This window comes from Toxorhynchites rutilus, chromosome 3, assembly GCF_029784135.1.
Source record: "Toxorhynchites rutilus septentrionalis strain SRP chromosome 3, ASM2978413v1, whole genome shotgun sequence".
NCBI classification, from domain to species: domain Eukaryota; kingdom Metazoa; phylum Arthropoda; class Insecta; order Diptera; family Culicidae; genus Toxorhynchites; species Toxorhynchites rutilus.
This window is the reverse complement of record NC_073746.1, coordinates 151773985-151789662: the sequence shown is the minus strand read 5'-3', so window position 1 is coordinate 151789662 and position 15678 is coordinate 151773985. Positions and strand designations below refer to the sequence as shown.

The following is a 15678-nucleotide window of genomic DNA, read 5'->3' as shown; positions in this document are numbered from 1 at the left end:
TTTCAGGAGGTGATAGAGAATCATATTTGATAAAAAAGCCTTTCTACGCACATGTTTAAATTATGACAGAGTTATTGAACTTTTTCTCAGTTTCGGACTCTGTTCGCCTTAATCTAACTCTAATTCAAAAATTACGCTACGTAGGACAATTATGATGCTTTCATTTGAAAGATAAGAAGAATTTATACAAGATACAGTTGTGAAACTTCAAAATTAGTGGATTTAAGTAACATTTTGGAAGTGAAAAACTTCAAGGTTAGTGGATTGTTTTCCCCAAAATACATATTTTTATTAACTCATATGATGTTAGCCTGAATAGCTTGACTGGGCCGAGAGTTCAATATTTTAACAATTTTTGCCTTACGACTATGTTAGTAATATGTAACCGATTACTCGCGGTTGGCTCGAGGTTAGTATTACAAAGTATTCTCATAATTGGGATGTTGCAGTCTCCAATGCTCTGTACGTGTGACCAACACGGAATACTTCCTATTGGGGTGCAACTGACCATTAATCAGCGACGCCCCCCTAGTTTGTACCTCATAACAATCGTGGTGCATCTCTCTTGACTCGAGGAATCCAGGGTAGAATGCTCACTGGCCGCACAATCTTCAGCTCGTGTAGAGTTGTCATGAGCGGCGCAACCTTTGCTCTTGTTGAATGACCAGTGGCCTGCACAACCTTCGGCCAGTATTTGTGAAGAGTATGTGTATGTATTGCCGCGACTAAGTAAAAGTTTATCAACATATCGAGTATCCCACTGACATTTTCCCTTTTGTTTTCACATGAATTAGATATCCCACTGACAGTTCTGCTTGGGATTTTGCTAACAATCCTAGCATCAATCATAGCACCCGGCTGGTTTAACAATTCGTCCTTTGACACCCAGCGTTTATCTTTTTTTATTTCGCTGCAATGTCATTTGAGGGGCTCAGAAGGAAAGGGGTGTAAGTGACTTGATCGATTTACCTTCATCAACTTTTTCTTTAGCTAATAACTCAACTGCAATAACGTTCCAATTTTAGTTTGCTACAGAATCCGATAGATGAGGTTCTGACCTATCTTCTGACAGCTCCTGGGTAATCTCCAACTAGAATCTACAAAAATCACGAAAAAATCACGATTTTTATATTTTTACTTCACTATACTCATGATACCCAATCAATTTTCACTTTAACGCTGGAATATTTCATTTTCGCTTGAAATAAGTCATATTTGAAAAAAAAATTCGATCTGTGTACAATCTAGTCTAAAATTTTTGACATGCTGTAATTTTGTGGAAAAATAACGCATATCGATGAGGTATACATCATTTTAAAACTAAAACTTTCAGTTATTAGAATATTTTACTTACATATTTTATCTTGGTATGTGTAGGTGTAGTGGACAACAATGCAGGAAAGAAATAGAAAAACGATTGGAATTGGTAATTGGAAGGCAATTTTGAAAACTCCAATAAATCCAAATTCAAAATTTGTTACTTTAGCGAAAAAAAAAGTTAAATTTTTCGCATCGATTTCAAAAAAGTGCCAAAAACAGGATTTGTATAGTGCTTCACAAAATCTATATATATAAAAATGGATTTCTGTCTGTCTGTCTGTCTGTCTGATTCTTATGGACTCGGAAACAACTGAACCGATCGACATGAAAATTGGCATTACTTGAGAATTAATCAAGCAAATGAAATCAAATTAGGCATATTGAGGTTTTAGGGTACAAAAAAATGTTTCTATGGTGGTTAGAGACTCCTCCCCTCTCTCTTAGGGGGGGCTCCCATACGAATGAAACACAAATTTCTGCATTACTCGAGAATTAATCAAACTAATGAAATAAAATTAGGCATATGGAAGTTTTAGGGTACAAAAAAATATTCTATGATGGTTAGATACTCCTCCCTACTCTCTTAGGGGGGGGGGGTCTGCCATACAAATGAAACACAAATTTTTACATTTCTCGAGAATTAATCAAGCAAATGAAACCAAATTAGGCATATGGAGGTTTTAGGATGCAATAAATGATTCTATGGTGGTTAGAGACTCCTCCTTCCTCCGTTGTTGATAACCTGCCTTACAAATGAAACACAAATTTCTGCATTACTCGAGGTTGAAAAATCTTGAACGAGAATTGTGTCTGAAAATAATCTGATATTATAATGATGAGTCTTGGTAGGAGTACTAAGAATTTTATAGTAAAAGGTAAATTCAACAAGATCGATTAGAAGATCAATCAATGAACAGTTCTGCGATTAGACCCATGAACTTGCGCTTAGTAAGAAATCGTGAATGTTTGAAGGTATTGATAGCAAAAAACAAATTTTGGGCGGGACGAAGTTTACCGGGTTAGCTAGCCTGCTATAATTCTGCAAATATCGCAGTAAGTTGTATTGTTTGCAGGCAGACTTTTAGCCTAGTATTCCTTAAACATCTGTGAACGTTTCATATTGATACGTTTAGCCGATTTTTCAAAGTTTGCAGTAAATTAGAGGAGCACTTCATCGCAAATTGTACCAAAAATACAGAATGCTCTGCGTACTCTCAGATTGAACGATTCGTAACTTTCGTGTGCCTTCCGATGCGGTGCAATGGTTGTTTATTGAATAATTAATCATCAAAGACGAAGAGGTACTTTTTCATTTAAACTGAAATATCTCTGTATGGAACGGTCCTACAGGAACGTTCTAGGAACCAAATGAAAGCGGGTTGATAAAGTTAATTGGATTTGCTATTGAGTTGGTTGGCAGAAAATTGTGTTGGTCCACAAAAACTTTGAAAAAACAGAAAAAATCAAATTTTTATTTCTTCTTGTTGTTCATTACTCCTACAGACACCAAGATAAAAATATGTACGTAAAATATTCTAATACCTGAAAATTGTTGCTTTAAAATGATGCATATCCCATCGCTATGCGTTGATTTTTCACGAAGTAACATGTTAAAAATCACTTAAAATTTCCGACTTCGCACTCTGTTCTTCGAATTTTTTTGTCGAGTGTATTTTGATTATTCATAACCGATTACTGGCGGTTGACTCGGGATTAGTACTATAATTTTGTTTGTCATAATTATATAATTTGCAATTTTTCTGGGCGTAGCCGACGCGGGATACTTCCTATTGGGATGCAGCTGACCAATTATCAGCAGCGTTCCCCTATCCTGTACCCCATGTGCTGCGTCTCACTCGACTCGAGGGATCCAGGGTAGAATGCTCGTTGGTCGGTACAATCTTCAGCACGTAAAGAGTTGTCACAGGCCGTCACAATCTCTACTGATCACATGACAAAGAGAACTTCGAACATAAGCCATGTGAACAATTTATAATATTCTCCATAATTTATTGAAATCATAGAACTAACCGATATTCCTTTGTTTTGATATATCATTATAATCTATATATAACTACAGAATATGGTTTTAATATGCTTTTCGTAATATGAATGCTAAATCTGATCCGGAAATCTGGTACTCAAATTTGTATCTGGTGAACTATCACTGATTTTGTATCTATGATCAAGAACGTAAAACAGAAATGTTAAACGGTTGTATGTAATTATGTAATTACAATATCGAACATGAACTTGAATCTGCGATCGAATTTCAAAATGTGAAGATGCAATTTGAATTTGGAACTTGAAAATGGAATTCGAATTCCATTTGACATCGTGAATCTGCATTTGAGTCTGCTCTGAAAATGAAATTGAACTTCTAGCTGAAACTAAATCTAAAATCCGAGCTAGCATCTAAAATATGAGTTTTTTTTTCTAAATGTCAAGAATTTGAGATTGAATGGGGAATCTAAAGTTGAGATCTTGTTATGAAGTCCGAATCTGAATTGGAATCAGGATACAAATTCCGTACTGTATGGAAACTCGAATATGGATGCTAAATTTGAATCTCAATCGTATTCTGAAACTGTGATCAGAATATGGTAATCTGAATCCAGATTGCAAACTGAACCTGAAATTTGTTGAGGTTTTAAATTTTAAATTACAATTTGAATCCAACATCTAAATCTTGAATATAAATCTGAAAACCGAAATCTTTAGTGAGATAATATTATTTAAAATAATATTACCTGGATTTATAACGGATGAAATTATATCGGTGTAAATACAACAACCATTATTATCCATTATTCACCACCATAGTCGACGATGTCGACTCGATTACGGCTGGAGTGAAACTTTGCTGTTATTTATATCGGAAATTGCAATTTTTACAATCTCCTGTCCTTTAGCCAATAAAAGCACCGACTAATTATAGCCAATCACTGGAATGAATACTGAATAAAGTGATAGTGAGTTGTCTTTCTCAATGTTAAATTTGAAACAAAACCCAAAAAAAAACTTAACGACTAATGATCGGTAGTATCATCTCGGTCGATCTAAATTTATTTTTATTTGGGGATAATTAGTTTGGCGGTATGAGATGGTGCGAAAATGGCATGGTTCCACAATAACACATAGAGATTTATTTTCTACACTCACTCAATGGAGGAACAGAATAAAAAATCAAGGCAAGATATTTCAACTGAGTTCGAAAACTCGAATGAAAGAAAGTTCCCACACAAAGTGAGTTAATATAAATATGTGCATCGATGATGCAAGTGACTCCTCTGCCAGATGGAATTGACCTTCGTATGTAAATGTTAGGCGACTTATTTTTATTATACCCGTTCCGAGTGGAACGATTGCCACAACACCGGCATTGTGGGCTGCTCACTTCAGGTGGCAGTAGGTGCATTAAGTTTGGTAAGCCTGTTCGAAATAATAACTCAATTCACACGCATCTTTCGTCAGAATAAATGCGTGAAAAAAATTCACCGAAGTTAGACGCGGGCACCACACAATGCTATAAACACAATTCGATGTGTTGGACTTGAACTACGAAACTTCAATGTCATGCATGCCACATTCATGTTTTGATATACGTTCGAACTATCAAAGGTATTGACCGAATGTTTGACTCCATGATTCGAGTTAAACTTCAGACGCATTATGTGTTGCTGGTTTGGCTTGTTTTTGTGAAAAGAGTTTTGAATTGTGGAGAAGAATTTAATTTCAGTAATATTTGGACCGCCGCAAAATTTTGTGAGATCATTAATGGCGTGGAATGTATAATGCCAATCATAATAAAACGAATGTGAAACAGGCGGTTCATCAATGTTTCTCAAACCCAGCAGGGTAATTGACTCTGCGTTACGCTATATAAACCGATGTACCGAAAGATAAACTCATGATTGATCTGCGGCACGTGTATAGGAAAATTGTCGGTTTTGTAGGCGTGAGAATTTTTCCTCGTTTAGATAACAATTAACCGTGATTTCACGGAAATTTGTTTGAGGGTGTTTCCGCTTCTAACTTCTACACAAAGCCGATGTTCAAGGCAGAGAACTGGTAGATTTCGCAATCACAGATTATGCGTAGTGCAATATGCAAATCTCGGCCGAGCTGTCGTTCGACAAGGCAATCTTATTTAGAGAAAATTCTCACACCTGACAAGCTTCCTCTGCACGTGCCGCAGATCTACTTCTCTCACGCCTCTGTAGTATCATGGTGAAAAGTATCTGGGTATGACAGGGTGCGTTTAGTGATCAATTTTATAAGTCAAATAAAATAAACAAAAGGTGATCGATCGATTAGTATTTCTGTAGGGAAGATTTCATGAACAGTGATTTTTATGTACTTTCATGAACACCGATATCATAAAACCTGAGAATGTCGAGTTTTTCGTGATAATTTAAAAGCTAGGTGTTACCTCTAAGGAGCCAACATTGTCTAGCATCAATGAAAATGCTGATTCCATTAATGACTATTTTTCTTCTAATTTTACGATGGGTGATGATGAATCTCTCATTTACCTGAAAATGCTGATGGTCTTCTTTTCTGAAATGTGCATGATTATGATTATGATATCATAAATGCGATTTTATCTATTGATTCCAATGCAACGGGATTGGATGGTACAGCAATGAAGGACATTGAAACTTCGTTGCCGTATGCTCTTCCGTTGATTAATCACCTATTTAATTCCATAATTTTAACATCCATTTTTCCTCAAGCATGGAAAATGGTTAAAATAATTCCTATTAAAAAGTCAGCTAAGTGCTCCGATGTTTCAAATCTTAGACTAATTAGCTTTCTTAGTGCTCTGTCGAAAGCATTTGTCTGAAATGTTTGATACCTTAAGCGATATGAGACGATTAAGTGGGTTAATGGGTTCCGGGAAGGACATAGCACTGAAACGGCATTTTTTTTTTGACGTGGGACTACGTCTAACCGGAATTTATGGAGGGTAAAATGAAAACCTAAACACAGAACATGCAGGAAAAAATGAAAGATTTCGAATGCTTATAGCTCGAACATTTCGTACTGGATAGGGGAGATGTTTGCATCACTTGATAGGGAATATTTCTACGCATCTATCGCAACTAACAAAATGTTGTTTTTCATTAGATAAACAATTGAATAACTGTAAAATATTAGGTGTTATCTAAACGCCCTAACTGCATCGTTTTGATTGACCCGATTTACGGTTTTCCTAACACAGCCATCAAAACCAAGCAGCCTTGGGGAAATCGGCATTGCAAATACATGAAAGTAGGGGGACTTTTGTTCTCATCGAAAAATGTTCCCTAACACAGACTTTAAAACCAAGCAGCGAAATCGGCATTGCAAACACACGAAAGAGCCTAGAGGCGAGTGAACTGAAAAGTTTAAACCCTCTTAAAGCCAAAAAGAAGAAGAAGAACACACGAAAGTAGGGAGAGCTTTTGTTCCCACCGAAATGTGTTCCCTAATAGAGATTTCTAAACCAAGGTGCCTGGAGAAATCGGTATTTCAAATTCATGCAAGTCGGGGGTATTTTTGTTCCGACTGGAATGTGTTTCCCTAACACAGACTTCAAATCCATGGAGCGTGGGGAAATCGGCATTGCGAATTCATACAAATCGGGGGTATTTTTGTTCCGATTGAAATGTGTTTCCCTAACACAGACTTCAAAACCGAGGTTTCTGGGGAAATCGGCTCTGCAAATAAATGCAAACTGCGAGTACTTTTGTCCTCGCTTGCCTTTGTGCAGAGTGGAATATGTCTGTCCTAACATGATCTTCTAAACTTAGGAACCTGGGAAAATCGTGCAGACACTAGAAGCGAATGAACTTCCCAGTTTCAAGCAAATTCGAGATTCGAGAAGTATGTACACTTTTGGGATGTAAACTTCAGAGGGAAATGTAAAATAAAATAATCGTTTGATAATTTTTTTTTGTCTTTATTGGAAAGATTTTCAGCCTTAGGCTGGTTCATCAAACGTTTGATAATTCTTCCGTACATATATTTGGTTCTAGTCATCATACCAAACGTAAAAGGTCCGTCATTAAATTTACTTGTAACGAAGAACAATCAATCACAATAAATGAATTGACTTTACACGGCATTTGTTCATTTTTTTCAATCACAGAGCAAATATATTGAACTCAATTGAATTTGGAAACTGTTTCATTCAATCAAGAATCTAATCAATACAAACGAATGATTGCTAAGCTAAGGTAGTTCCACGTCAACCTTGCGGTTATATCATAGATATAACCCACTCATTTTTTTATCCCATTTATTTATTTGTCAGGCTCATTAGTAACAGTAGTAACATTTTATCAGTAACAGAGCCGGGTTTTTATCGTGTACATGTACATATGTTTATGTTTCTATAAATTGTAAATTACACAGTAGTAGTAGTAGTAGCCATTTAGGCGTTAGGTTTTCTGTTCCATTACATTATGGTAAATTACACTGTAGTAGCCATTTTTAGGCGTAAGGGTATTCTATCTGTTCTTCCATTGTTCAGCAGACCGGGCAGCGGAGACAGTTGATATTGATCATTGTTGGGTTATTTATAGAACAGCAGCCCGATGTTTCTTGCAGAGCAGAGCAGTTGTATGGATGAATCGATCTTTGTTCCACCGTGGATCGATCTCCATAGCTGATGATGGTTGCGTGGACGTAGTTATTCTATAACAACACAAAGATGGTCAATTGAGGGCCCTGAGTTTGAACTCACGATCGATCGCTTAGTAAGCGAACGCGTAACCAAGTGGCTACGAAGACCCCCTGACTGAAACGGCATTGTTGAAGGTACATGATGACATCGCTCGTGTTATCGACAAAAAAGGAGTTGCAGTGTTACTGATAACTGATTTTGCCAAAGCATTTGATCGAGTTTCCCACGCTAAACTCCTTAAAACCCTTTCATATGATTTTGGTTTCTTTCGGTGTGCCATAAGTTTGATTAAATCAAACATTTGTGATACCAGTGTTCTATAATGAAGTATTGTCTTCCCTCAAGCCAATTTGCTCCGATGTTCCTCAGGGGTTCGTTCTGGGGCCGTTTCTTTTTTCACTCATTATAAATGATTTGCCGGTGGTTTTGAAATATTGTAGTATATGTATATGTAGTATATGGCTGATGATTTTCAAATTTATTTCTGTACTATTGATCATTTTTGGGTGGACGAGATTTCTGTGAAGATTAACGAAGATCTGCATCGAATTTATTGTTGGTCACAGAAAAAGTGTCTGCCCATAAATTCTTCTAAAACTAAAGCAATGTTCATATCGACGTTGAGAACATCATCTGGCTTATCTGTGCTAGCTATTAATAACGAACTAATCCTATTTCTCGACAAAAAAACCAATCTTGGCGTAATTTTTACCTCTAATTTAAGTTGGTAATCGCATATTAACTCTCAAGTTGGTAAAATAAAACAGATATAAATATAAACAGTTAAATTTAGTTACCAAATATTTCGGCGTCGAAGTCAAATTCAAGCTATTCCAAAACGCTAGTTTATCCTCATTTTATGTATGGTGACTTTATATACACCAATGCCGCTCAACAATCAAATAACAGACTGAAAGTAACGAACTGTTGCATAAGGTATGTTTTCAATATTTCCAGAATGTGAAGGGTTTCGTCTTTAGAAAAACAATTAGTGGGATGTCCATTCAACCAATTCTATAAGTACAGAGTTTGTTCTATATTGTTTCGGTTGATAACGACTGCCTAATTATCTATTTTCTATGTCTTTCTGTCTGTCTGATTCTTATGAACTCGGAAACTACTGAACCGATCGACATAAAAAATTGGTATGTAGGGGTTTTTGGGGTCGGGGAAGGTTCTTATGATAGTTAGCCCCCTCTCTAAGGGAGGGCTGCCATACAAATGAAACACAAATTTCTGCATTACTCGAGAATTAATCAAGCAAACGAAATAAAATTTGACATGTGGAGGTATTAGGATGCAATAAATATTTCTATGGTGGTTAAATACTTCTCCCCCCTTTCTTAGGGGGGGGGGGGCTGCCATACAAACGAAACACAAATTTCTCCATTACTCGAGAATTAATCACGCAAGTACAACCAAATTAGGCATATGGAGGTTTTAGGGGACTCGAAACGGGGGAGGGAGGGATATCTGGATCAAGCAAATGGAGCCGAATTTGGCATGTGGAGGTTTTAGGGGGCAAGAAACATTTCTAAGGTGGTCCCACACTCTTCCCACCTCTCTAAGGGACTGCCATAGAAATGAAACATAAATTTCTGCATAACTCGAGAAATAATCAAGCAAATGGAACCAAATTCGACATATGGAGATTTTAGGGGGCAATAAATGTTTTTATAGTGGTTTGACACAGGGTGCTGAACAACTCGAGAACTAATCAAACAAATGGAATTGAACTTAGTATATAGAGGTTTTAGGGATCGATAAACGTTTCTACGGTGGATCGACACTCCTCCCTCCTCTTTAAAGGCAGGCTACTATACAAATGAAATACAAATTTCTGCATAACTCAAAAACTAATCAATCAAATGGGCCCAAATTTGGCACGTGAAGGTTTTTGAATATGAGAAATGTTTCACCTTCTTTGAAATGGAGAGAGGGTCCCGTAAAAATAATACACATATTTCAACCAACCATATTCCAACCAGACATGGCAATTGATTTTTGTTAATGTGATAAAACGAGCTCCTATATCTTCTTCTATCTATATAAATAAAAATGGATCACCGAATGTGTTGATAAGAGCAAACCTCGAGAAAGGGATTGTTCGATTTAGGGCTATCTTTATTCTATCATATTTTCTGTATCATACATTTATTCCAAGTAACGGAGAAACATGTTATTTGCAAGTGGTTGAAAAATCTTGAACGAGGATTGTTTCTGAGAATACTATATATAATTTATCAGGTTTTTTTAGATTTTTTTTTACAATAAATTATTGAAAGTAGATAACATTGATATTCGATGGTTCCGCATCTTTCCTACTACATTGGAGTCGCTTTTTACGTGGAGGTACGTTCCGCGTAAATTCCAATAATGATATCTGTATCTCCCTTCATTTCTCAGCTTCTTATCAATGATAAAATACAAACTTATTTAGTAAAAAGTCACATCAATTTGCATATTGAATTTTTACGCGGTTGATACGCGCGGGTAAAAAAAAGCGTAATTTTGAAATGCGCGCAAATTCCGAAATCCGCGTAAACTCGGAATCCGCATAAATTCCAAAAACCGCGTGAAAAAAGCTGCGCAAAAAGCGACTTTAGTGTACTACCATATACAAGCCGCCATTTCAGTTGCAGTTTCATATAACGAACGGTATTTCCAGGGCTACCATATGGAGTATTGAATGAGTTAAATTTGCGAACTTTGAATAGTTACAAAAACGCAATTATTGGGGACATATGCCCCAATAATTAAAATCCTATGCCAAACACCCATCTATACTTTAAGGCATAGGCACCCATCTACTTTTCTAACATAGTCCCCTTTTTCCATTGCAGATACTACCACAAAATCACCGAAACTGCGGCCCTATCCAAGCTGGAACGCTCATCGGCAAATGAGTGCAGAGGAGGCACCGGAAATCGTCTCCCCATTCCGGATACGAGCCGATCGATGCGGCCGGTTGTGGGTGCTGGACACAGGGGTGGCCGATATTCTTGGCAACACGAAGGTCCACTCTCCCACTTCCCTGCTGGTGTACGACCTGCACAATGATAACCTGCTCAGACGGTACAAATTCCCCGTGGATCACATCAAGGAAAACTCTTTCTACGCGAACATTGCTGTCGAAGACACGGATTGTGATGACACGTTCGCTTATGCTGCAGATCTGGGCTCGCCGGGTCTAGTGGTATACTCCTGGAGACAGCAAGAATCGTGGCGTTTCAAGCATCATTTCTTCTACCCCGATCCGCTGGCCGGAAACTATACCATCACTGGGATATCCTTCCAGTGGGATGATGGTCTGTTTGGAATAGCTCTGTCCCGGCCTCAGAACGATAGCTACTCAACTCTGTATTTCCACCCGTTGAGTTCGACGAACGAGTTTGCTGTTTCCACGAGGATCCTTCGGAATCAATCGCTTGCCACATCTAACGACATATACCGTGAGTTCAAAATATTGGGATCCCGCGGCCCGAACGGCCAAGCTGGTGTCGCCTTTTTGGATCAGAAAACTGGCGTTATATTTTATGCCCTGCCGAACCTTAATGCCGTAACTTGTTGGAAGACCTCCAACCGGGCTTACACCATCAAATCTCTCGGCCGGGTGTATATGAGCGCCACCGACATGGTGTTCCCCAACGACGTGAAAGTAGACGATGAAAGCAACCTGTGGGTGCTTTCGGATCGAATGCATCAGTACATGTATTCCAGTCTGAACCCGAACGATGTGAACTTCCGCATTCTGACGGCGACCGTGAAGGATGCTATAGAAAATACAGCCTGTGATACGAAGATCAAACCGCTACCGGATATCATCACCAATCTGGGTGACATTTTGCGACCGTCGACATCTACTGTGTCACCCAAATCGAAATCCGGAGCGCAATTGGTGCTTAAATCGAACATACCTCTCATGATTGTTGCCGTGGTTAGGCTATGGCTGTAAATCGAGGCGATGATTTTTTTCCCATGGTGGTGTTCAACACGTGTCTCTTTGCGACGCTATACAAGATGTCGTTTGGACTAAAAATTCTCACTTCTCCAATTTTTTACAGATAATCTCACAGTTGTAGCAAGGGAAAAACGCAGATAATGAGCACCACTTAAAATGATAACACAACACAGGAAATCACTAGTAGAAACCAGTCAACTAATATTAAGTCTCAAGGTTCTTGTTATGATTAGGTTTAAGTTGAAAATAGCTTTTGTAAATTATTCTCTTCGCTAGAAGTATCATCATAGAATCGTAAATTATAGTTTAGAGCCCCAAGATTACCAAGAAACAATATTTCAATCGGTATTGTATGTAAACAATCACGTCCGTTTTTAAATTTAATAACCGACACAAACTAGGTAAGTAGTTTGTAGCAAACAATTTGTGCTCTGATTTGGGAATGATCGCAACTACTACATATGAAGTGCTGGAATCATAGATGCACAATTTTTGAAGATCTAAATATACAATCATAAAATGAAGCATAAAATGCTTCATATACTCGAACGTCCATGTGTCATATCCTGCTTTGATAGTCATTGACAAAAGAATTGATAAAATATAATTATTGCTAGAAGTAGACTCATCAGATAACAGTCATGATATCACAGCCATGTTGAGAATGGGATCTGTACCTTCCTATAAATTACTCATATGATGACGTGTCACTGGTGAGACGTTCTCTAAGTCATTTCAGGGCATCACACACCGTGAGTTAGAGAAAATTCAACAGTTCAGCCAACTTACGAGCGAAATATTCGGGAGTTTCATTGTGTACGTGCGCTACGCACTTGTTCCAGTGGCTAGAGATGGGCAAACCGTTCATGAACTGTTCAAAAGAACTAGTTCACTAAAAAGAGTGAACGAACGGTCGTTCTTTTTTACTGGGCAACAGTTCACATGAACTGCTTACCCAGTTCAGAACGAACTGTGTACGAAGACCGCTGGCTGAACAGTGTATACAGTTCAGTTCAGAACGAACTGTACGGTGAACGATGAACTGCGTATGCAGTTCAGAACGAACTGTTTACGATGACCGCTGGCGGAACTGTGTATACAGTTCAGAACGAACTGACCGCTGGTTGAACTGTGCGTACAGTTCAGAACGACCTGTGTATGGTGATCGGTGTATAAGAGGAAGGCGAGCGAACTAGTGATAGACGAATGCTGCTGCAAGGTAAATAGTCCTCAAATTAACGAATGGAAACAAACGATAGCCCCATGAAATAACAAAAAAAAAATGTCGGTATTGTCGTTTTCGTAATAAAACGCAATATTTCAGGATACGGTGGTTCTTAAATTGGATTTCTCGATTATTTATCAAATAAATTTCAATTTTTAATAATAAATTAACAAATTAATAATATTTTTTTTCATATTTTTAAGTTAAGGGGAAATATTTCAGTTTTGCTATAGCAGTTATTGCAAAACATTGAATAAAAGCAACGCAATGTTGGTTTGTGCTGAAAATAATGAATCACGGCTCAAACTAAATAAAAATTTCAGAATCACAGTTTGATTTTCCATTCTGCTAAGATATTTGTAACAAAATTCGGACATATAATCATTGCTAACAAACAACATTTAAGAATGAAACGAACAGTCCTACATAACATCTCACACTTTTTTATACATGCTTGGACATATCCCTCTAATTAACGAAAGAGTGAGTGAACTGCTCAAAAGAACTAGTTCACTTAAGTGAACGGTTGGTCACTGAACGGTTAATTAAGGTGAACCGTTTTGCCCATCTCTACCAGTGGCGCCGTAATGTAAACAAATGAACCTATCATGACAGCAAATGCCTGCTGTATTCATTCATGACACTATACACTATTCACGAAAAAACATAGCACGCGTATAGGGAAGATGCGGGTAAAACGGACAGTGGGAGAAAGATGGAAACGTGATTGATTTGTATATTATGAATATTAATAATGAATATCAAATTTCCGTTGATGAGAATCCCTTCTACATGCTATTCTCTAATATTCAAACCACCTTATAACAACGAACACTGATCAAACAAAACAAAAATCGAACTTTTGACTGATTTTGTCTGCGTTGTTGATATACAGCCATTTCACGCCAAATCGATATTGTGGTTCTCAGATTTACGTGAAAAGTGGTCGTTTTGTTCTTGATCGTAAAACAATAGACTCGTATTTTTTTATATTTTTATTAGGATGACCATTTCCATATCGGGGTGGTCCGAAAAACCAACTTTTTCCCCTTTTTGCAAAAATACCTTTTGACATAGGACTATGTTTTTGATTTCTATATAGGGGGGTCACTCTACGAAAAATGTAACGATTCATTAAGAGTTTTCAAACGCATATTACTAAAAACCGTTATTGCGACATATGTTGTGTTATATATCATTAGGCAGGAAATTTATCCAGCAATTTTTTTGGCTTATAACATGAACAGTGAATATAGTGTGTTTTCTTTCGATTGAGTTGAGGCGTATAATGAATTACTATCAATTTACCATTTATCAGTAATTGTATTGTATGTTGCCCAATCAATTCGTAGGTTTTTATCGCGTAATTTATGTAATTGTGGTCCAGGATGTCATAATATCGAGCATGTCGTTTGGTTAGGTAACAAATGCAATCAAAGAATTTAATTGGCTGCTGATTTAGAAGATCGAAATTGTATACTCACGCATATCAGATTATGATAGCTTGAGTAGTCGCGATCTTTATATCAAGCTCCTGATATATGTCTTCCTAAAAAACCCGCTTCACTTCCTCGAATGCACATACTCGTTCTCCTTTCCCTATCCTATACATAAGCAGAACTTAGCACCCAATGAGATGAATTCACTACAGCAGCTACACGAACTTCCCAAGAGAGCACTCATTGCCATAGAATACTCAATGTACATCACCTGGCTATAAAGTTATTATAACCAATGTTCCGGACAACGTGGCGACGAAGGAGAAAATGCTAGTTTTATCTATAATATATTTCTTTTTCCTTGTCTTCTTTTGCATAATTGAACCAACAGAAGAAAAGGGTAGTAATGGCATTAATGGTATTTTGTGTGCATTTTTGAATAGAATTTGGTTTCATATTCTATCACGTTATTTCATCTAAAAGTATACAAGTCCATACAGGAAACGGCATTTTTCAGGGCTTCCGTTTGATGTATCAAAGGAGAAAAAATTACAGTTTTTGAATAATGAAAAAACTCAATTCAAATGCAATTACTACACACAATCACTGTCCTATGTCAAAATCCCGTCCGTGCCCCTAAGCTCAGACCCATTAACTTTTTTTTCCAAAATGCATAACTTTTGAACTACTGAACCGATTCAGATGATCGATATATCAAATTAAATCCAATAAGCTATTCTTTTTGAAAAAATATCTGACTTGCAAAAAAAATAATTATTTCCACAATCATGAATTTGATTGATATTCATAGTTTACATGGTTTCGGGACCAAGCGCGCTATATTGTTTAATTTTTTTTTTTCTGAAAGCTTTTTCACATAACATATCCAGAAATCAGAGAGGTGTTATGTTATTTAAAAAAAAATATGACAGATTCTGTCTATTAAGCTATCGCAACCAAAACATCTCAATTTTGAAGAATCATAACTCAAAAACGAAAAACAACACTTTTCTGAATTTTAGATATATTAATTTAAAAAAATCACAGCCTTCAAGAAAAAAAT

At 37.0% G+C, this 15678-nt stretch overlaps 1 protein-coding gene across 1 annotated transcript in view; it reads left to right on the top strand.

Moving 5' to 3' along the window:
* LOC129778751 (protein yellow) overlaps positions 1-12573 on the top strand; it is a 54267-nt gene extending 41694 nt beyond the window's left edge. Inside the window, exon 3 of the mRNA XM_055785845.1 lies at positions 10834-12573. Within this exon, the coding sequence (XP_055641820.1) occupies positions 10834-11945 (1112 nt within the window). The 3' untranslated portion in view covers positions 11946-12573. The remainder of the gene's footprint in view (positions 1-10833) is intronic.
* The last annotated feature ends 3105 nt before the right edge of the window (positions 12574-15678 follow it).